Genomic DNA, 22,799 nt, shown 5'->3' on the forward strand with positions numbered 1-22,799 from the left:
TTCATTGTATCAAATTCATCTGTTGTCTCTACCTGCTGTCATTCTCCCAACTCCACTAACACTTGGAGCTCTTTGACTTTCTCTCTCTTTGCAATTTGACTTTCTTCTGTCCAACTTTCCTAACAGTGAGGTAATTTTCCTTGGTGATTTTAATGTTCACAACCCCAGCTGGCTTCCGTTTTCTATTCACACCGACCCAGCTGGTTGAGATGCTAAGGCTTTTGCAATTACAAATGACCTTGCACAGACTGTACGTTTACCTACAAGAATACCGGACAATCCTAACCATACAGCCAACACTCGATCTTTTTTCTCACAAACAACCCTTCTAAGTACACGGTCGAAGCAAGAGGTCCTTTAGGCACCTCAGATCACAACTTGGTGATTGTCTCTTCACCTATGGAGTCTTTATCACATGGCTATTCCCAACCTCGTATTGTTTGGCATTAAAAGAATGCAAAATGGGATGACCTGCAAGATTTCTTTTCCTCGGTCGGATTGCTGTTTCAAAACTTCTGAAGTCAATGTTTGCTCAGATTGTGTCAATGAAATTATTCTTGTAGGAATGGATGTGCTAAGGCTGTTCAAGAGAAGAACTTTGCATATTGTAATTAGCTTGTTTCCAATTCTTCAGTTTCATTTTCTGCCTACACCAAAGCTCGCAACAATTGTAAAGTGGTCATTAATCAGTCCAAACTAGATTTTGAACAGACTAAGAATAGAAAACTTGGTTCTTGCCCTAATGGTAGCCGAGCATTCTGGTCTCTTGTCAAAGCTATTGACCGCAACTTTTGCCCATCGCTGCTCCCACCTCTGTCCAAACCCGATGGTTCTGTTGTCACTTCAGCCAAGGATAAAGCTGACCTGCTAGCATCCCCATTTTCCTTCCAACTCAAGTATTAATGATCTTGGTAAAACACCTCCCACCATTCCCAACACGCTCCATTCAATGCCTCCTGTGGTCTTCCGTCAAAAGGATTTTGATGAATCTTGATGCTAAGAAAGCTCCAGGTCCTGATAGTATTTCTCCACTTGTTCTCAAAACCTGTGCTCCTGAACTTACTCCTATTCTTTGCCGCCTTTTTTCACTTCCTTATTCCAAAGGTGTTTTTCCTTCTGCTTGGAAATTTTCTCATATTCAGCCAGTTCCTAAAAAGGGTGACAAATCCCTCCCATCCAATTATCGTCCCATTGCAATTACTTCTATTCTTTCTAAAGTAATGGATAAATCAATTAACCGCCAACTCTTAAACTACTTAGAAACCTTCCGTCTGATCAACGATTGCCAGTATGGATTCCATCAGTGTCAATCCACTGATGATATTCTGGCTTATGTTATCCATTTATGGACTAATTCAATGGAAAGGTTCGGTGAAACACAAGTAGTTGCTCTTGACATCTCAAAGGCTTTCGATCGTGTTTGGCATAAAGGTCTTCTAAACAAGCTTCCATCTTATGATTTGCCAACTGTTTTTAGTAATTGGTTATCCAGTTTTCTCTCTGATCGCTCACTGAAGGTGATGGTAGATGGCTCTCGTCTTCTAACTTCTCCACTAATGCTGGTGTCCCCCAAGGTTCAGTTTCTTTCCCCCACTCTTTTCCTCGTGTATATTAATGACCTTCTTCCATTGACTGGAAATCCTATCTATAGTTTTGCCGATGACAGCACATTGCATTGCACTTTCCATTTTGAGAAACCTTGTCCTGCTCAATCAGCTTCAACTTCTCGAAGATCTGCTACCAATTCCTTAAATGCCGATCTTCAGGTAATTCTCCAGTGGGGCAAAGACAACTTAGTTAATTTCAATCCTTCTAAAACTCAGTCTTGTCTTATATCTCGCAAAAAGGATTCTTCTGCTCCTATGCTTATCTTTTGTGACACTCCGATTTCTAGGCAAAATGATATATATCTCTTTTGGGGATTACCCAGACTTCTAATCTCTCGTGGCACAAGCACATTACAAATATTACTTCCTCTGCATCTAAAAAACATGGTTTTCTCTTTCGCTTTTGGCATTACTTTTCTTCCAAACAGCTGTTCATTCTGTACAAATCGCAAATCTGCCCTACCATGGAATATTGTTTTCACATCTGGGGTGGTGCTCCCAAAGCCTCTCTCAGGCATCTAGATTCCATTTAGAAGAGGGCAGTTAGGTTAATTAATGCCTCCTCTCTAACAGAGTCTCTCCACTCTGTCTCATAGATGTACTGTTTCTGCAGCATTCCTTTTCTACAGAAACTTCCATGGGCACTGTTCTTCATAATTGGCTTCTATAATTCCCGTTCTCTTTCAAAACAGTCCGAACACGTGCTGCCACAAGCCGACATCCATTTACTGTCCAACTTCAAACTCACAGAACCAACTTTTCATCTTCCTCGTTTATTCATTCAACTGCCGTTTTCTGTAACAACCTTCCTTCATACGTATTTCCTAAAAATTACAGTCTACAGAAGTTAAAGTCCAATGTCAACAAATTCCTTCTTTCGTCTTCTCAACCTCCAACCCAAACACGGTACTAAGTACTATAGGTTCTAATACCTCTCGTGTTTGGGGTTTACATTAAAAAAAAAAAAAAAAAAGATAATTAGTTATTAGTTGTCATTTCTATTAATAACAGAAAAAGAAAAAAAATGCAGTTAATTTTAGAAATAAAGATCATGTAAATAAAGAAATAATGCCTGATGAATGCATTGTGCACATCAGCTAACTTGTTTCTCTTCAGTAGCCCACATTACCTGAAGCCATTTCAGTCTGTCTTTCTTTTAGCACTTCTTTGTAGGTAGTAAATATCCACCAAATATTCATCCAATCTGAAGGGGGTTACATGGAACCCTCTTTTCAGTGCAATAATCAATCAAGAATATGATGGCTGGAACAGCCTTTTACTATTATGCCTCCTCTTTTATCTCAGCTGGAGGCACAAGCTTTTTCAAAATTTGGGTGGTGAATGGGGGTGGAGCCATCCCAAATTTAGAATAGGCAATTTTAAATGCTTCTCAGTGAATTGCTTTTTTAATGATTAACTCAGCTATGTATATTTTAAAGTAAAATATTATATTAATCATTGTGGCAGTGATTTTTTAAATAATTCCAGTTTCAGTTTTTGACATTGAAACTTTTGAGACTTTTTGACATTAAAAAAGCCAGAAATTGAGTAACTGTTAAGCAGAAAGAAATTGGGAAATATCTGGCCCAAATAGAAGCTTTTTTTTGCAAACAACAAAATTATTTGGGGAAAAAAAAAACAGGTAATTTTTCAGAAAAAGCAGGGAGTTTTTTAAAGTCTACACTGCATCAGAAATTAAATTTTGCTCAAAAACATGCATTTTATATTGAAAGACAAAATATTAAAAATGAAAGACTGAAAGATGTATATTCAAGATGACATTTTATGCTAAAATACTGCCACAGAACTGTTTATTAGTAAAGTATGCTTTCAAACCTAGGATGTAAAACCATAGGTTACCTACAATTTTTCCATCTGTGGATTTCTGTTTGGATTGTCTGGTAGACATCAATTCATTATGATTGCTTCAAGAAATATACTACTGCAGCCTTTTCAGAAATGCTCAGCCAAAAAGTTTTGTTTATGACAATGACGCCACTGTTTAGATTTAGCTGTCAAGAGCATTTCCAAGGTTTCATCTGAAAGAGAAGATCTGAACTCAATTATTTATTTTTCCCCCCTTTATTCTTCACCTTGCTGAATATTCTCTTTCACCCAGTATTGCTGTGAGGAATTGCTAAAATGTCAAGCATAATCTTGGATAATTTGTTATATTTCAAGCTTTCTTGTGCATTTGTCAGTTCTCCAAACAAGGACCACTGTAAATCAGTTTTTTTCTTCTTTCATAATAGCATCTGGTAAGTCTAAAATTGTGAAATACTAGAAACTTCTTTTTCTTTTTTTTTTTATTTTGCAAAATTAATTCATTTTGATTTGGTTCAAAAGACTTTTGAACCAAATAGTTCATTAGCACTATTCAATAATGAATTAGCTGTCCAATTATGATTATATTTATGTTAAATTAAATGATAATGCTTCTGAAAACTTGTTTTCAAACTTACTATCTATGAATTCTGTTTGGAGCCTGCAGACTTTCAACTAGCGTAAGGAAACACACTTTTTAGTCTTAGGAATTCATGATACAAAACCAGCTGACATGAATAAGTCCACAATTTGTCAAATTTATTCACAAAGTCAAGATGACATTTTATGCCATCTTGAATTTGTGAATAAATAAGGCATCTGCTATGAGTGTATTAAATATTTGAAGCTGTAACATTTCATTAGATCATATCAGCACACAAATCACCTCAATGGGCACAATTGATAAAATTGCACAGTTTTTTTGTTTTTTTTTTAACTATACGTATAAAATGTTTAAATATACCACAAATTGTTGTTGTACATCAGTTCGTCATCCTTTAACCTGTTTTGATATTCATGATGTACTCTCGCTGTACTTATCACTCATTGGTCTTTTAGAACTGTAAATGACAAAGAAAGCAGCCTCGTAGCCTTTACTAATTTAATAACAAGGTAGGGTGATGTTCTGGCTCATATATCTGTACTCATATATATACCTACAACACAAAATACAGGGTTTGCCATTCTATACATTTATTTTCTTTGAAAATAAATCTTTAATGATGTTAGTTTTTATAAAGTTTAAATTCCCTGTTTAATTTTTATTACTTTCTAAATTGAGAAAGAGTATTATGCTTGGGCCATATTGTATGCATTGTGTTGGAAATGAAAAACCTGCAAATAAAGTTAGTTAAAATTGGCACCTAGGCAGCCATTATAAAATTAAAATATAATTTTTGTACTGGAAACAGCAATTTAAAAAAAAAATTAACCTGTGGTTGTACTAGCTAATTTTAAAAAATAATAAGGCATATTCTAATTTAGTAGCATATAACATGGATATCAATAGAGATTTGTTTTTTCCTAATTAATGCTGCTATATGCATTATAAAAGTACAATATCTTAATCATAAAAAAAATATTTATTATTATTTTAAAATAAGCAGGCACTTATTTTTCACAGAACTTTTAGAAAAATACAATGCAGCTGTGTACATTTTTTGCTGTATATTTTTTTCTCTAGTTAGTACAACTATTGCAATGCAAAAATAAAATATGTTAATCATAAAACAAATTATTGATATTATTATTTTTTAATTTACAACCTAACTAAACGATCACTGTCATTTATTACAGAGCTCTAATTCCAGTTCCCTTTTAGTTTTGCATGGGCAATTAATGTTTCACTAATGTAGTTTTTATTCCACTTTTAAGTAACGTGAGCTAGAAACTGAACATCTACAGTAATTATTCTAAGATAACTAGACTATAAAATTTTAATAATCTAATTAAGGGAATATACCACAGAAGAGAATACAACAGCTCAGTAGTCCACACTTTTATGTCCCTCTTGGAGGACATAATCACATTTGCATATCTGAAATGTGCAGTATAATTCGGTGTGGTATATCAAGCCTGCACTGTGCATGACTGTTAGACTCTAATAGTAATAAATAAGATTCTAAACTTTGGATGGTGACGTGCTTTCAGTTCAAGTATTTTAAAAAGGAAAACTTTATGAAGTCACAGAAATTTGATGTGGAGATTTCTATGGTCCAAAGGGCTTATGTAATCAGTGCTGCAAATGCTTCCTTAAAATTTATGAGTGAACACAAAATAGGTGACAAAACTATGAAAACAGAAAGGGGGGGGGGAAGAAATTTAATTTTAATACAAAATGTCTGTACAAAAGGCATGCTAAGGCTTATTCTGACATGGGATTTAAAGAAATTGTTACAAGAAAAATATTTTGTGAACAACGAAGTGAAAGCAAAGCCAAAATATTAAAAAAATAATTACATAAAAATTGCTTTTCAAGTAATTCTGAATAAAAAAGGCTTTTTTTAAGCATGAATAGAAAAATAATATATTGAGCTAGATAAAGTAAAATTACACTAAAGTGTACAATTCTGTTAAGACTTTTTAATGCTGTGATTATTTTTAAATTTTTTTATTTTCATAATTCTGATGATATTAAAATTAATTTATAATATATCATAATTCAGAATGATATTTTTTCCGTTTTTCTTTTATAATAAAAAAACAATTTTCTTGATGTAGTTAACATTATCTTTCTTAGTGCTATAGAATATCACAAATTCATATTAAATGATTCTAAAGAGACACAAGTAACAGGAACAAAACATATTACCTTACAGAGAATGCAATGAATTACAAATAATGGAATAAGAAATCATGCAATCAATTTTAAATCTAGATGGTAGATATACATTCAAATTATTAAAAATGTTTCTTTAAAAATGAGCTTTTGAATTGCCCCCCCTGCAAGGCTGTGATATACTGTGGCTGTATTACACTGTTGCATATGATTTACCATAATTTCAATTGTGAAAAGAAAATAAAAAAAAAGTTGTTAACTGTTAGAATAAATTACAAAAATTGCAGGTTTCTGGTATTTCTGATAATTTCATCTATAGTAGCATCCTTAGGCAGGTCAAATTTCAAATTTTAACAACATTATATGCATACCTCTAGTTCTAGGCAATGTCTCACTTCCCCCAGTAACAGGTCTACCACATTTTAACCTGCTAACTAATGGAACTGCTGTGCCATTATCACTATTCTGTGCCTGATATTCTTGTTGATGCTGAAATAAGCTCTGTGTTAAAATCGCTGCCAAATCTTTTTGATATGCAAGCTATAATAATAATAATAAATAAAAAAATGAAAATTTATTTTATTGGGAGAATAAACAAATAGAACTGAAATGATTAAAGTAAAGCCAAATATTATCCAAAATGTACACTGTATTGTTAAGTAATGAATTTTTCTTTGGCAGGAATAGAGTCAAGATGGAATTATATAAAATAAGATGAAAAGAGGATTAAAATTAATTTTTTTGCACTCTAAATAAATTAGCTGGTTTCAGACGAAGGTACAGCTTTTTCCTATGTATTTTTATCTTACAATCAGTAAAAACAGCCTCAAGATGCCTCCAATTAGGTATATCATTTAATTTTTTAATGTAAACATTTATAATTGCAAATTATAAATGTTTATAAATTTTATTCAAATTATAAATTATAGGTTAAGAAGTTAAACTATGTGTATTTTAGTGCAATTGCATCATTTATACACAGCTAAATATAGATTAGCAAATTTGCAATAGTGGCATCATTAAAGTTACCTCTCATATTGTGAATACCTTCACGATGAGTTGCCATGACATTGCACTACTTCAAATAAGTAACACTTCACCCGAAGGAGAAGACTGTTTTTACTTATTCTCAGTGGATACTACCACCACCCAGACGGCACCGTTTCAGGGCTATTTGGCCCTTCTTCGGTGGGTGAGTAGGTATCCAAGTGATGTAATGATGGCAAAACAGTTGTGAAGTATATCTTCCCAATATGAGAGGTGCCTGATGGTGTATGATAAAGTTAAGACTGAGGCTTTAAGCCCTAATGCATCAGAGGTTAAGAAGTTAAAAAGCACATAAAATCAAAGGTAGTGCATCCAGTGGACATGGGTGGCCAATGCAATGCTGAGTCAGTTTGGTGTGACATATGCCCTGAGAAAACAAAAATGAAAGGTAGGAGTGCCTTATAGGCCTGATGAGTGTGATGAACAACTGTAGATACATATGGAGTGGGCCAGTAAATCATAATGAGGGATTTTAACTTTCCAGACTGGACCTGTGGGTTGGTCACTCACATGGTAGCAAGGCTTTTATTGCATGACTGTTTTCTACACCAGCAAGTCAGAGCAGCAAAAAAGAGAAAGCAACACTCTTGGTCTGATTAGCACCCCAAAGTTATTCCGCAGTTAAAAGACCCAATATGTGACAGTGATCAGAGTGACTTCATGTAGGATTTACCTAAAGACATGACCACTGTCAAGAGCAAAGAGAAAGGCTTTTGCAAAGGTCTCAGACAGTTTTTATAGTCTATGCAGTGAGACCAACTGATGATGTTACCATTAACAAATTCTAAATACGAAGCATTCAGGGATGCAATTGTAGAAAATTCTAGTAGCTTCTATTAGACTTTTTATAACAACTAAGAGATACAGTTTCAAAGAACAGACTTAAATGGATGTCAGCTGAACTGATGAGACTTATGGCAATGAAGAAAAATGAATAGGATGTACATAAATTATCAGGTGATACAGATGTCTACAATAAATATAAACTAATCTGCAACCAAGTCACAAAGGAGGTTAGGCATGCTAAGGCAGATTACAAGACAACTCTGGCAAAGAAAAGAAGCAGCATGGACTTTTTTATTTATGCAAACAGTAGAAAGAAGGGGTTGAATCTCATTAGTCCACTAGATAAGAATGGATAAACCGCTGATGACAAACTAAATGGGTATTTTGCATCTACATGCACACGGAAGGAATTTTTTCGGAATGGAGATGCCATAAGTAAATCAAATTCTGGCGGGGGAGCTGAATAGTTTCGTGATAACTGAGAGGAAAGTGGAGGAGAAATTGTTGAAACTAAACATAAAAAAAAAAAAAAAAGGCATCTGGAGTGGATGGGATCTATCCAGTTATATTAAAGGTGGCAGCAAAAGAGGTAAGCATAGTTTTAGCATGATTATAAGAGCATCCTTGGATCTGGAGAGGTTCGTGTGGACAGGAGATGTGCAGATGTATCCCCAATTCATAAGGGGGATCAAAGGGTGGTATAATTAATTACAGCTTGACTTCTGTTACAGAGAAAATAATGGAGTTGCCAGTTAAAGAAATAATGCAGGATCATCTAGGCTGGAATGAAGTTATTGCAAGCATGGATTTGTTAAGAGCAATCTTGTCTAATCAATCTGATTAGATACTATGACACAGTAACAAAGGAACTGGATGCAAAAAAAAAAAATAATTTAGAAAACCTTTTGTCACTGTTGCACATAAAAGACTGCTATTTAAACTGGAGCAGTGTGGCATTAAGAGCAAGTTACTGCTATTAATAAAGGAGATGGCTGAGTGAGAGAAGACAGAGTGGTTATCAATAGGCACCACTCTTCTTGGACTAATATGTTATTAGCAGAGGCCCCCCCCAGGGTTCAGTGCTGTGCCCATTGTTGTTTCTATATTTATTAATGATACTGATGAAGGCACTGATGGTTAATCACAGTAATCAGAGAATGTTACTACAAAAAGATCTCAACAAATTAGGTAAATGGGCCGAGAAGTAGCAAGTGAAGTTTAATATTGACAAATGCAAGGTACTTCATATGGGAAGCAGTAATCCTAGATTAACATACCAACTGTGTGGTACCACACTCAGGGTAGTGGAGAATGAAAATGACCTGGAGATAACTGTGCAGTCAGATATAAAGTTCTCTGAGTAGTGTAGACAGGCTGACAATACAGCTCATGGGATTTTGATAAAGATATAGAGGAATTTTGCCAGCATGGATAAGGAGGTGTTTATCTTGTTACCGAAGACAATGGTCAAGCCACATCTTGAGTACTACATATCTGGAGGGCTCATTTTAGGAAGGATGTGGATCTGTTGAAATGGATACATAGAAGAGCAATGAGATTACTGAGAGGAACAAAAGGGTACTCTTACAAAGAAAGGCTTTGTAAACGCAGCATCTGGAGACTAGGCATCTGAGAGGAGAGAAATCGGAGTGAGGTGTTTAAAAGGGTTTGAATGGATTGAGTAAGCTTAATGCTAATGGAATCCTTTCCCTTGCTAGACTACATACATGAGAAGACATAAATTCAAACTGAAGAAGGAGGGCTGCAAGGTAGATGTGCAAAACTTTGCATTCATCCAGCAGGCATTCGATTATTGAAACAAACTCCCATTTGGTAGTTTGTTTCACCAGGGATGGGCAGTTAGGATAAATTGCAGAAATAGCAAGACAAGATTTTAGAAGGGATGGACAAGTGATGTGGGCAGTGCTGATTTTCTTTTTTCTTTTGGCTGATGCTGTATAAGCTTTCTTGCATCATCGGCCCTATTAAGATTAATATATTAATGTGGTAAATTAAGTCTACTGGCAAACAGAGCTAATCCTCTTTGTTAAACTGAAAAACATTCAATCACATAAATAGAATCAGTTAAACAGTACATACTTGCTTGTCAGAAATCTGACCGATTTATCTGCAGATGACTTTGGGGTGCATTTTTTATATTAGAAATATTATTTTTTTCTTTTTTCTTTTTTTTTTTGCTATGTATGTCAAGGAAATATTAAGCAATGTTTACAATTGCTGTTGTTGTTTGTTAATATGCAGCCTTTTGTAAGCAAAACTTATATATTATGAAATTGACAGGAGGGAACCCATAAAAAAGAATAGAATTTACAATTTTAAATTCCCTAATGATCAATATTTAATCACCAATTACACCGTCTGTGCAACAAAAATTAACTTTCTTTCTGCCACAAGAATAAAAGTGGGTGATTATTCCTATAGCTATATTGGCATCAAATTCAAAATTGTGATCCAAAATGCTGTATCATGTACACCATATGAGTAAAAGTAACATACACTTTTTACTAAATTTAAACTGTAATGGTGTACTATCCATGTTTCACTTAAGGAATAATAGATTTAGTAATACAAAATAAGTAATACAACTATATTACATACAATAATTAATATAATGCAATTGTAATAAAAGTGATAAGGTGCTATTAATCTCAACGATAACATACCTGTACTTGTATTGTAAATACAATATAAACATGCAATGTAGTGCTTCATAGTATTCATTAAAAATGTTTGATGTCATCCAAAATATTAACATTGTGGATTTTTCTATGAAATGCCAGTAGCTTCTCTTTATAAAGTCCAGCAGCCACCTTCAAGCACTGGATGTATCCATTTACCCTGATATGTTTTCTCTAAGCTAATGTCTTAGTGAAAATGCAAACAGGCTTGTCTGACACAACTCCCAAGTTTGCAAATAAGAAATGCAAAAACAAATCTAACCAAACTTGATTATATTTTCATGACACTCTTATTTGAGATCCAACATATATGCCCTCTGTAATTTTGGCACTGCCAATACATGGAAATTTTTATAAATGTATTGAAAACCAGATCTGTTAGTTGCTCATTCCTTTCACAAAGTTTTTCACAAGACCTAGTTTTATATATAATGATGGTGACAACACCACTTTTTAGGCTTGTAAGGATTTTGTGTGTATATAATTTTTTTTATCCTTCTTACCAATGCTTAACTACATAAAGGCAATCCCTACCATGACTATTCTGTTGACAAAGAAAGCAGAAATTTTGTGAAGCCTAGCTGCATACCTATTATCATGGATTTCATTTTTTTTATGTTCCCACAAATACTCTTTTTTACACTTCAAAAGGCACTCCAATGTACCACATGATTCTATAACTAGGGCTCCATGGGCAACAAAGACATGTAACATATTTCCATTGAAGAAGGCAAGGCTGCCTTCAGACAGTTCAGATGCATCAATGAACAGTCTCCGCTCCTCTGTGCTATGTTTATAACTAAGGGCCTATATAAGGTCATTAGCATCACTGAAGTACGTGAGATTGTTGTCATCAGAAAAATTCCACAAATTCTTTCTCAATTATGGTTAATTGTGAAATGTGCATGCCTTGTTGTAGCAGCTTCCAGCCTAGCAATCAGGATCCAGGGTACTCTGGATACAACTTTTGAAATATTCACCAACTACATTAGAGAAGCCAGTTCTCTAATGTAGTTGGTCCATGTAAAAAATATCCGTGTTCCTAAAAATATCCGCGTTATGGTATATTGAGGTATACTCCTCTTATTATTTTACTAATGTTATGGTATTTCGTGCATTAAAAACAACAGGGGCTTATGGGGAAAATAGGGATAGGGGCAGAGCACTCAAAAAAAAAAAAGTTCAGTCTAGTAAGGAAAAACAGAAAAAAACTTAGAAACCCAATAAAATTTCTAACGCAGGTTTAAACATCTTAAAAATCTAATAAATAAATAAATATTGCAGTAAATACAGCGCTTTACCTTGACAAGATATGAAACTTGTTTGAATGATATTTCTAATTTTTTTTTTGGATTGTAAAATTTAAAACAGTAAAATAGATAAGCAATCAATAACGACAAACACAGGACGCACAAATTGCACAAGTGAGACAAGTTTATGAAGCTTAAAAAATAGGAATGAAGAGAAGATGCTGAAAATTTATTTATGTTTTTTTTTTATGATTGAAGATTTCATGGAAGGGGAAAACACATTTCACCATAACAAAGTAAAAACCCACAGAATTCCAGTTATCGGTATTATCGCAAATGCAGTAAGATTGAGTTTATTACCCATTTATAATTAGATTGCACTAACTGAAAAGCTCAATAAACCGGGAACTGCAAATTGTTTTTATTATTTTATGGTAGTGACCTCCAGAAATGTGCTCCTCTGCTTAACACTTCAAAGAATTTCTGTTCGAAAAGAAAAATGTGAACTCCTGAAAACTTGAGTTGGCCTGCAATATCACAAGTTATCTTGTGAATACAGCAAATGACAACTGTGTGTCTCCGACCAATACAACTACAGTAAATAACCCCTGGCTTGTAGCCATGAAGAGTACTGTGTATGGCATGTGCCTTCTGTATGCAATAAAGAGTTCTTGTTGTTCTTCTTCTAAACGTGAAATATAGCTCTCACGCATTTCACGTTTGACATTTTTTAAGCTTCGTAAACTTGTATGTATTGTTGCTCAGGTCGCTATGTTTATCTTGGTGCAGGGTTTTGCGTTCACCTAATGTTACTTGCAGATGAAATCATTCATGAGCCAAAGAAAAAAATTGCGTTATACTCGCATTGTTCCCTAATATATCAGTCGTGTTGGAGCAAATTCGCGTTGCAAAAATGCACGTTATAGCAGAACTGACTGTATTACCACACAGATAATATCACACAGGTTAAAATTTGGAATGGCATGGCAAAATTGCTAACAAGCAGAATACAGCAGTTCAACAGAACCAGGCCATGTCTTATCAGATCCCATGAAGCCAGAATGATCCCAGTCAATCAGATGGAGTTGCTTTCTCTTCTGCCAACAGCTTTTCCAAAGACTTTTCAACTCTCACCTTTATTTCAGGCAGTCAACATTATCAATATAAATGTTATTTTCGCTCTATATAAACATCTTTCCATTCTATTGATTACATTAGAAGTATTGAAGTATAGTCAGTCCTCGTATAACATGGTAGTTGTGTTCCTAGAAACCCTTGTGCAATGCAAAATGTGCAATATAAATAACAAGCCTTATGGGAAAAATAGGGTTAGGTGCTGACCACCCAAGATTGAACACATATTTGTAACCAAAACATTACCAAACGCAATAAATAATCATAACACAATACGTAAGTATTTTATTATGATTTTTACATAATATAATATATTGCTAATGCTTTTGTTTTTATCATAAGCAAATGTGTTCCTGATCTCTTCTTTGCTATCCAAACAGATAACAGACATTCCATTTTTTCCAATTCTTTGCATCTTGATCTAATATCTTTTGTTACACTTTGAGTTGTTCCTGCTATAAAAATTGCTTTTATTTTCTTTGCATTCTTTTTAATAGTTCTCAGTGTGTTAGGTTATATTATTTCCTAACTTAACCTTTATGGTTAAGTTAGAAAATAACATAACCTTTAAATAACTTAATAACTTAAAATAACTTAACCTTTAAGGTTAAGAAACAAAGCAGTGCATGTGTAGCAACTGAGTAAACGACACAGTAAGTTCAGCTGTTGTGATTCTGATTCGTTCGATCGCCATTTTTTGTAAACGCAAAGCCAAATCGTGCATGTGACATTGTTCCCCTATTTATAAATTATGTATGATCGAATTCGTGTAGTGTAAATGTGTGTTATTCAAGGACTGACTGTATATAACTTTAATGTTTTAACCTTAAATTTAATGTAAAGTCAAGTCTCATTTAATTAATATCCACTTAGAGAACACCATGGGGTGGACCTCTTTTAATGCGATAAAGTACTATTTACTCATTACAGCACATTACCTTATTATGATTGTTTTCCTGTCTAGGAGGGGTGGAAGGTGGTGCTGCTTCCTTCTTTGCAGCAATTATACTAGCAATTTCACTGGTGTTGGCATACACAGGATGTGGAACAACTAAAAAAGAGAAAATTTTTATTAAGAATTATGAATGTCAAAAGCAATGTTTTTCTATATATTTACTAAAGCTATTCATCTGATTTCAATCAATAACATTATAGCCTAAGGAATCAAATAAAATAATGATATTATCAGTTCCTAATCGTTTTTTTGGGACACAAAAAATAATTAGGAACACTGGTAATTCTTGAATGGAGGTAGACAGCTAGATATAATTTTCATGTGAATGGTATTAACTTAACAATACTATTTTTTTTGTGTCTGTAACTTTTAAAATTGTTATTCTGAGCACAAAGACCTTGACTGCCATCACACTATCAGAGTCCAGAATACAACTATGAACAGGCCACTTTAGAGTACAAGGCAATGGTCAGGCCACACCTTGAGTACTGCATACAGGTCTGGAAGCCTCATTTTAGGAAAGATGTAGAGTTGCTAGAACGAGTACAGAGAAGAGCAACAAGATTGGTGAGAGGAACAAAGGGGTGTGTGTGTGCTTATGAAGAAAGGCTTAAGTTCTGCAAGTTGCAGCATCTGGAGACTAGGCACCTGCAAGGTGATCTGATTGAGGTATATAAGGCCTTGAATGGTTTGAGCAGGCTCAAATGCTGACGGGATACTTCCACTTGCTCAGACTAAGAACCTGAGGGGGCATAAATTCAAATTGAGGAAAGACAGTTGTAGAACAGATGTGCAGAAGTTTGCCTTTAGCCAGTGGGTAGTTGATTGCTGGAACAAACGTCCATCTGTTGTTGTGGAAGTTGATAGCTTAAATAAATTCAAGACAGAACTAGACAAACATTTGGAACACATGGATTAATGAAATGGGAAGGGATTTTTTTTTTTTTTTTTTTTTGGCTTATACTAGAGTTATGGGATAACCCACTTAGAGAATTTCACCCTTCTATAAAGAAATTCTCCACACAGGAGCCCCTTGCTCTCCCACCCTTACTGAAATCAACCTTTCTTGCATCATGTGCCTCTACTAATGCTAATGCTATATATGATTATCTTAAACTGCCCTTCAGAAAAATTAAAAGTGCCAAATGCCTAGAACTGGATCTCACTGAGGAAAGGGCCATTAAGGAACTATAATCCCAGTCTCCTCCTCCTCCTGGAACTATTTAATATTTTTCCTCATAAATTTTTGTCCAATCAGTGGAAGCACTCCATTATGAAACCTGCTGAAGAGGCCGAAGAAACCATAAACCAGTCCAAATTCTTATGTGCCTATTGCTCTGCTGTCTTTCCTTGAAAGGTTTATACTAATCAGGAACTTATGCCACAATCTTGAAGCTGGTCTCATCTCTGACAGGCAGCATGCATTTAAGCAAAGGACGCTATACCAAAGATGACACTACTAGAGTTATGGAAATTGCTGGAAGAAACTCTTATAAATATTTGGAATAATGAAATAAATGAAATAATTAGTATATTTCATGGTCCTAGTACATTTTGAATATGCCTTTGGGACTATTTGGTGGCAGTGTCCTATCCCAACTTAAATTCTTTGTCAAACTTGTACAAACTCTTCCAAAGCAACTTTTCAAACAGATCTGTCTACACCAGACAATAACAAATTTTGTCTATAACGGTTGACCTCAAGGATCAGCCCTAGGACCATTTTGCTTGAATCTTGTCTGACAACTGGTTAGCTAAAACTTATGACTGTACAGACATAGTTGCATATATAGTTGTCCTTTTGATAATGGCTGAAGGAACATCTAGAGTGGATAATGATGGAAAGACAAGCAACATTCCTGCTGAAAACTGCAGACTTTGGCAATCAGTCACAAATTTCTCTCTTAGCAAAACAAAAATGATCACACTTAAACGATAACTCAGACTAGGAATCCTCTAATCAAGCTTAATGTAATATCTATCAAGAACATCATCCTTACAGAAAGCTCCTGTTTACTCCATACGATTTTGGTAAAGGACAAAATAAAGAAATATGTGGAAATGATCTCTTCCATATTACCAAGAGGAATTAACAACCCAGTTAGAGAATTTCACCCTTCTATAAAGAAATTCTCCACACAGGAGCCCCTTGCTCTCCCACCCTTACTGAAATCAACCCCTCACTACTCTGTCAACAGGCAATGAACACGGCAAGTTCATCTCATCACCCCATTCTGAATAGCATCACCAAGTTTAGCCAACTAATCTAATCCATGGAATACAATGGTTATAACGTTGGCATACACATCACAATATATCCTCACCCTCCACCGCTTCCTTGTAACCAAATATGCTTTAATCTCACCCCCTCCCTGAAAAGTTCCAGTTCTAATGATGACTCCTAGTCTTCCAGGATGGGAAGACTTGCCTACTTGGGTATTACCCAGGTGGGATCATTTTCATGCCCCTGTTTTGACAAGGGATGGCCACAGGGAAGGAGCCTCCTCTCTCTCTCTCTCTCTCTCTCTCTCTCTCTCTCTCTCTCTCTCTCTCTCTCTCTCTCTCTCTCTCTCTCTCTCCTCCTGCTATACTAGTCTGTTCTTCAACACTTTTTTCAATTCCTCCCTTCACGTGCCTGCCTGCTAACTTCAGGTTCCAAGGGGTGAGATTATCAGTATCAGGAGATTGTTGCTGGCATCAAAATGTAGGAAAGCCTCCTACTTACAATCTTTCTGCTACTATCTACCCTTTTACTCCTGTTTTACTATCCTCCCTGGCCAAATACTAGTTAGCCAGGAAGGATCGCCGGTATTTTCTCAGGGATAAGCCTCCAGCAACTATTGGCTGGGAATTAACTCCTAACATCTTCAAGAGATGGCATAAACCTCCTTGTTGGCATGCCAGCAGTAATCACCTCTCCAGGTGATTACTGCTGGCATGCCAACAAAGTAGACAGTCAAATAACAGAACAACTTTACTCTACAATAACCAAACTACACACGCAACACTGGCTTAGTTAAGCCAACTTCACAGCTAAAAACAATGGTGGTTTTTGAGGGCAACCTCCATTACTTCCTAGACCACCTACAATTTAAAAAAGTACTTATTGAGGATAAGAACTGATAATGAATACTGACAAGGAAAAGATCCAGTGTATCATCTGGCTGACAAAATTTAACTCACTTATAAAAGGACAGCAAAGTGAAATTTTTATTTAGTATGGGAGAGTCCCTCCCTCCATTAGTCAATATTGCTCCATAACACCTGATGTAACTCTATGAATTGCCTTACTCAGATATGTATATGAAAGATGCTATTTATTGGTATTTTATATAAGTTGGCTGCTTTTTGTTATCATATTAATTAAACAATAATCAATAACAGTTCAGGACATCGAAAACTTCAAGCATCACAAGTCGACAGAAACATTTTAGTTTCATAGCAAGCCATGATCACTTTCTTAACAAATTGTGCTAAAATACAGATGTTTTTTTTTTTTCAACACATTTCTAACTGTTGAAACACAGGGTTTATCGTTATAAACCATTATAAAGGCAGTGTTAGGTGGGTCGAAAAACTGCTAGCTTGGGGATCCACAGACTAAAAGGTTAACAGTGGCCGCAGGCAGAGGCAAAAGTGATTCTTGCATTGTTTCTATTAGAATGAGCAGCAGCCTGGAAAGCAATGTAATGGAGATTTCCAGGACTGCTGGGAGTCATGGAGGAACAAGTAAATACATGGGCTGTGTTAGGGTAACTAAGAGTAGGAAGCTGTATGTATACTTGCATGTACACCAATGCTAGGATTGTAGTTAATAAATTTGATGAGCTTGAAGTGTTAGTCAAGCCATCAAAAAGGCAGATATTGTTGGAATATCAGAGACATGGTGTCGCACAGATATAAGCAGTGCAGAATTGGAATTTGGGAAGTACAATGCATACAGAAAGCTTAGACAGGACAGGAAGGGAGGAGGGGTTATGCTGTTAGTTAAGAAATCTAATGAAGTGCATCCAACTGATGTTGGTGGACAATGCAGTGCTGGGTCTGTTTGGAATGAAATAAGCACTGGGAAAGGAAAAATGAGAGTAGGCGTGTGTTATAGGTCTAATGAATCTGATGAGTATAATGAGAAATTGCGCAGAGAAATAGAGTGGGCCAGTAAATCAGAATGTCTTATAATGGGGGATTTTAACTTTCCAGATATTGATTGGAACTAGTGTGTTGGTCATTCGCACACAAGCAAGACTTTTGTGGATTTACTGGATGACTGTTTTCTACAGCAATTTGTTCGAGAGAAAACTAGGAGTAATACTCTTGATCTGATTATTAGCAATAATTATTCATGCATTAAGAATTTGCAAATAAAGGAACCACTGGGTGACAGTGATCACAATGTACTGATGTGGGAATTACTTAAAAATGTAACTACCATCAAGGCTAAAGGGAAGGACTTTTGCTTTCGTAAAGGTGACTACAGAGGTCTCAGACAGTTTTTAAATTCTGTTCAGTGGGATCAAATGATGATGGCAACATTGAATTCTACATGGGAAGCCCTCACGGACTTAATTTTGGAGACTACTAGGCTTTTCATTCCAACAAAGAAATACTGTTCAGGGTTTAGGCCTAAATGGATGTCAGATGAACTAATGATACATATGGAAGAGAAGAAAAATGCATGGGATACTTATAAATTAATGGATGACATGGAAGCCTATGAAAGATATAAGTTGGTCTGTAACCAAGTCACAAAGGAGGTTAGGCAGGCGAAGGCAGATTACGAGAAACCTTCGGCAAAGGATGCAAAGAAAAACAGCAAAGAGTTCTTTACTTATGTAAACTCTAGAAGGAAAGGAATGAATCAGATTGGACCACTTAACATAGATAGGTTGACTATTGATGATCATGCTCAGGTAGCTGATAAACTGAATGAGTATTTTGCATCTACATTTGCACATGAGAAGTCATTCATTGAGGGGAGTGCCAGAGGTTTATCAAACTCTAACAGGGAGCTAAGTTATTTTGTAATAACTGAGAGCAAAGTGGAGGAGAAATTGTTGAAGTTAAACATAAGGAAGGCACCTGGGGTAGACGGGATCTATCTAGTTATATTAAAGGAGATAGCAAAGGAAGTAAGCAAACCCTTAGCCATAATTATGAGAGTTTCCTTGGACTCAGGGGAGGTCTCCATGGACTGGAGGTGTGCAAATGTATCATGAATTCTGACACTCAACCATCCTTTTATCCATTGTAGCAACTTACCCTCAATAACATTCTGCTCCAATTTGTACAATAGTGTCAAAAGCTTTCCTGAAATCCAAATATATGATATCAAAATTATTTTTTGCATCCAGTTCATTTGTAACCACATCATAAAATTTGATAGGATATTATGATGTGGTTACAAATGAACTGGACTTGCCAAACCCAATAATTTTGATATCCCTATCTTTGGATTTCCAGGAAAGCTTTCCTGACACCTATTGTACAAATGGAGCAGAAAGTTACTAGAGGGTAAGTCCTGCTACAATGGATTACAAAGATGGTCTTGAGTCCGTCAGAATTCCCCATTGATACATTTGCACATCTCCAGTACGCGAGAACCTCCCCTGAGTCCAAGGATGCTCTCCTAGTTATGACTAAGGGTTTGCTTACTTCCTTTGCCGCCTCCTTTAATATAACTGGATTGATCACATCGACCCCCAGGTGCCTTTCTTATGTTTAACTTCAACAATTTCTTCTCTACTTTGCTCTCAGTTATTAGAAAATCATTAAGCACCCTGCTACAATTTGATAACCTTCTGCCATTTTCAAACCTTAATAACTCCTCATGTGTGAATGTAGATGCAAAATACTCATTCAGTTTGTTTGCTATCTGAGCAGGATCATCAACAGTCGAACCATCGAAGTCAACTGGACCAATCAGATTCATCTCCTTCCTTTTAGAGTTTATATACGTAAAGAAATCCTTGCTGTTTTTCTTAATATCCTTTGCCAAAGATTTCTCATAATCTGCCTTTGTCTGCCTAACCATCTTTGTGACTTGATTACAGACTAGCTTATATGTGCCATAGGCTTCTGAGTCGCTTGATAATTTATATGCATCCCATGCATATAAATTATGTCACAAGTCTCATTAGTTCATTTGATAACCATTTAGGCCTAAACCTTGAACAATATTTCTTAATTGGTATGAAACTTTTAGTAGCTTCCACGATTAATTCCTTGAATGCTTCCCACTTAGAATTTACTGTTGGTAACATCATCAGTTGATCCCACTGTACAGAATTTAAAAACTGACTGAGACCACTATACTCACCTTTATGGAAGCAAAAACCCTTTCCTTTACCCCTGATGGTAATTATATCTTTAAGTAAATCCCACATCAGTACACTGTGATCACTGCCACCTAGTGGTTCCTTTATCTGCAAATTCTTAATACACAAACGATTGTTGTTGTTTGTTATTTGGATTTTAGGAGCATTAGCAACTAATGCCATATTGCTCCGGGAATATGCGGTGGTCATTCCTTGACCTTTCCGCATTCTCCGTATTTGGTGGTGACGGGCTCGAACCCCGGTCAAATCAAGAAGCGTGTGCTACACACTGCTGCTCCTTCCCACCTGGCTACAGAGGTGCCCACACGAACGATTACTGTTGATAACAAGATCAAGAGTATTACCCTCTCTGGTTGCCTCTCGAACATGCTGCTGTAGAAAAAAAATTATCCAATAAATCCACAAAAGTCTTACGAGTGTGTGAGTGACCAACCCACAAATTCCAGTCAATATCTGGGAAGTTAAAATCCCCCATTATAAGACATTCTGATTTACGAGCCCACTCTATTTCTCTGTACAATTGTTCATTGTACTCATTCAAGTCATTAGGCCTATAACACATTCCTACTCTTATTTTTTTTTTCTTTCACAGTGCTTATGTCATACCAAACTGACTCAACAGTGCACTGTTCATCTATATCAACTGGAAGCACTTCTTTTGATTTTATGTTTTTCTTAATTAACATCATGACACTTCCTCCCTTCCTATCCTGTCAATCCTTTCTGCACACATACCGATGGGTAGAGAGGAAAAAGACATATAGGAGGCACTTTACACCTAAAAGCAGAATTGCCTAAAAAGTGTTTTTTGAATATATGTCAGCCTATTGCTTTATATTTAGCACAAGATCTTTTTTCCACTGGACTTTTTTCCTACAATCTTTTATATATATATATATATATATATTTTTTTTTTTTTTTTTTTTAATGTAAACCCCAAACACGAGAGGTATTAGAACCTATAGTACTTAGTACCATGCTTGGGTTGGAGGTTGAGAAGACGAAAGAAGATATTTGTTGACATTGGACTTGAACTTCTGTAGACTGTAATTTTCACGAAATATGTTTGGAGGAAGGTTGTTCCAGAAAACGGCAGTTGAATGAATAAAGGAGGAAGATGAAAAGTTGGTTCTGTGAGTTTGAAGTTGGACAGTAAATGGATGCTGGCTGATGGTGGCACATGTTCGGACTGTTTTGAAAGAGAGACAGTGGGAATTATAAAAGCCAATTCAGAAGAACAGTGCCCATGGATGTTTCTGAGTGGAGAGACTCTGTTAGAGAGGAGTCATTAATTAACCTAACTGCCCTCTTCTGAATGGAATCTAATGGTTCCTTTATCTGCAAATCCTGAGAGAGATTTTGGGAGAACCACCCCAGATGTGGAAACAATATTCCATGGTAGGGCAGAGTTGCGATTTGTACAGAGTGAACAGCTGTTTGGAAGAAAAGTAATGCTGAAAGCGAAAGAGAAAACAATGTTTTTTAGATGCAGAGGAAGCAATATTTGTAATGTGCTTGTGCCACGAGAGATTAGAAGTCAGGGTAATCCCCAAAAGAGATATATCATTTTGCCCAGAAATTGGAGTGTCACCAAAGATAAACATAGGAGCAGAAGAATCCTTTTTGCGAGATATAAGACAAGACTGAGTTTAAAAGGGTTGAAATCAACTAAGTTGTCTTGCCCCACTGGAGAATTACCTGAAGATCGGCATTTAAGGAATTGGTAGCAGATCTTCGAGAAGTTGAAGCTGATTGAGCAGGACAAGGTTTCTCAAAATGGAAAGTGGAATGCAATGTGCTATCATCGGCAAAACTATGGATAGGATTTCCAGTCAATGGAAGAAGGTCATTAATATACAAGAGCCAATGAGTGGGGGAGAGAACTGAACCTTGGGGGACACCGGCATTAGTGGAGAAGTTAGAAGACGAGAGCCATCTACCATCACCTTCAGTGAGCGATCAGAGAGAAAACTGGATAACCAATTACTAAAAACAGTTGGCAAATCATAAGATGGAAGCTTGTTTAGAAGACCTTTATGGCAAACACGATCAAAAGCCTTTGAGATGTCAAGAGCAACTACTTGTGTTTCACCGAACCTTTCCATTGAATTAGTCCATAAATGGATAACATAAGCCAGAATATCACCAGTGGATTGACACTGATGGAATCCATACTGGCGATCGTTGATCAGACGGAAGGTTTCTAGGTAGTTTAAGAGTTGGCGGTTAATTGATTTCTCCATTACTTTAGAAAGAGTAGAAGTAATTGCAATGGGACGATAATTGGATGGGAGGGATTTGTCACCCTTTTTAGGAACTGGCTGGATATGAGCAAATTTCCAAGCAGAAGGAAAAACACCTTTGGAATAAGGAAGTGAAAAGA

At 35.8% G+C, this 22,799-nt stretch overlaps 1 protein-coding gene across 1 annotated transcript in view; it reads right to left on the reverse strand.

The window, feature by feature from the left end:
* LOC150080923 (uncharacterized) overlaps positions 1-22,799 on the reverse strand; it is a 284,011-nt gene that overhangs the window by 69,556 nt on the left and 191,656 nt on the right. The window contains exons 12-13 of the mRNA XM_090380857.1: positions 14,065-14,177; positions 6,582-6,750 (exon numbers count right to left, since the gene is read on the reverse strand). Coding sequence (XP_090236983.1) covers positions 6,582-6,750; positions 14,065-14,177 — 282 coding nt within the window. The remainder of the gene's footprint in view (positions 1-6,581; positions 6,751-14,064; positions 14,178-22,799) is intronic.

Source organism: Mastigoproctus giganteus, chromosome 9 (genome assembly GCF_048544385.1).
Source record: "Mastigoproctus giganteus isolate SK-2022 chromosome 9, ASM4854438v1, whole genome shotgun sequence".
In the NCBI taxonomy this organism is placed as follows: domain Eukaryota; kingdom Metazoa; phylum Arthropoda; class Arachnida; order Uropygi; family Thelyphonidae; genus Mastigoproctus; species Mastigoproctus giganteus.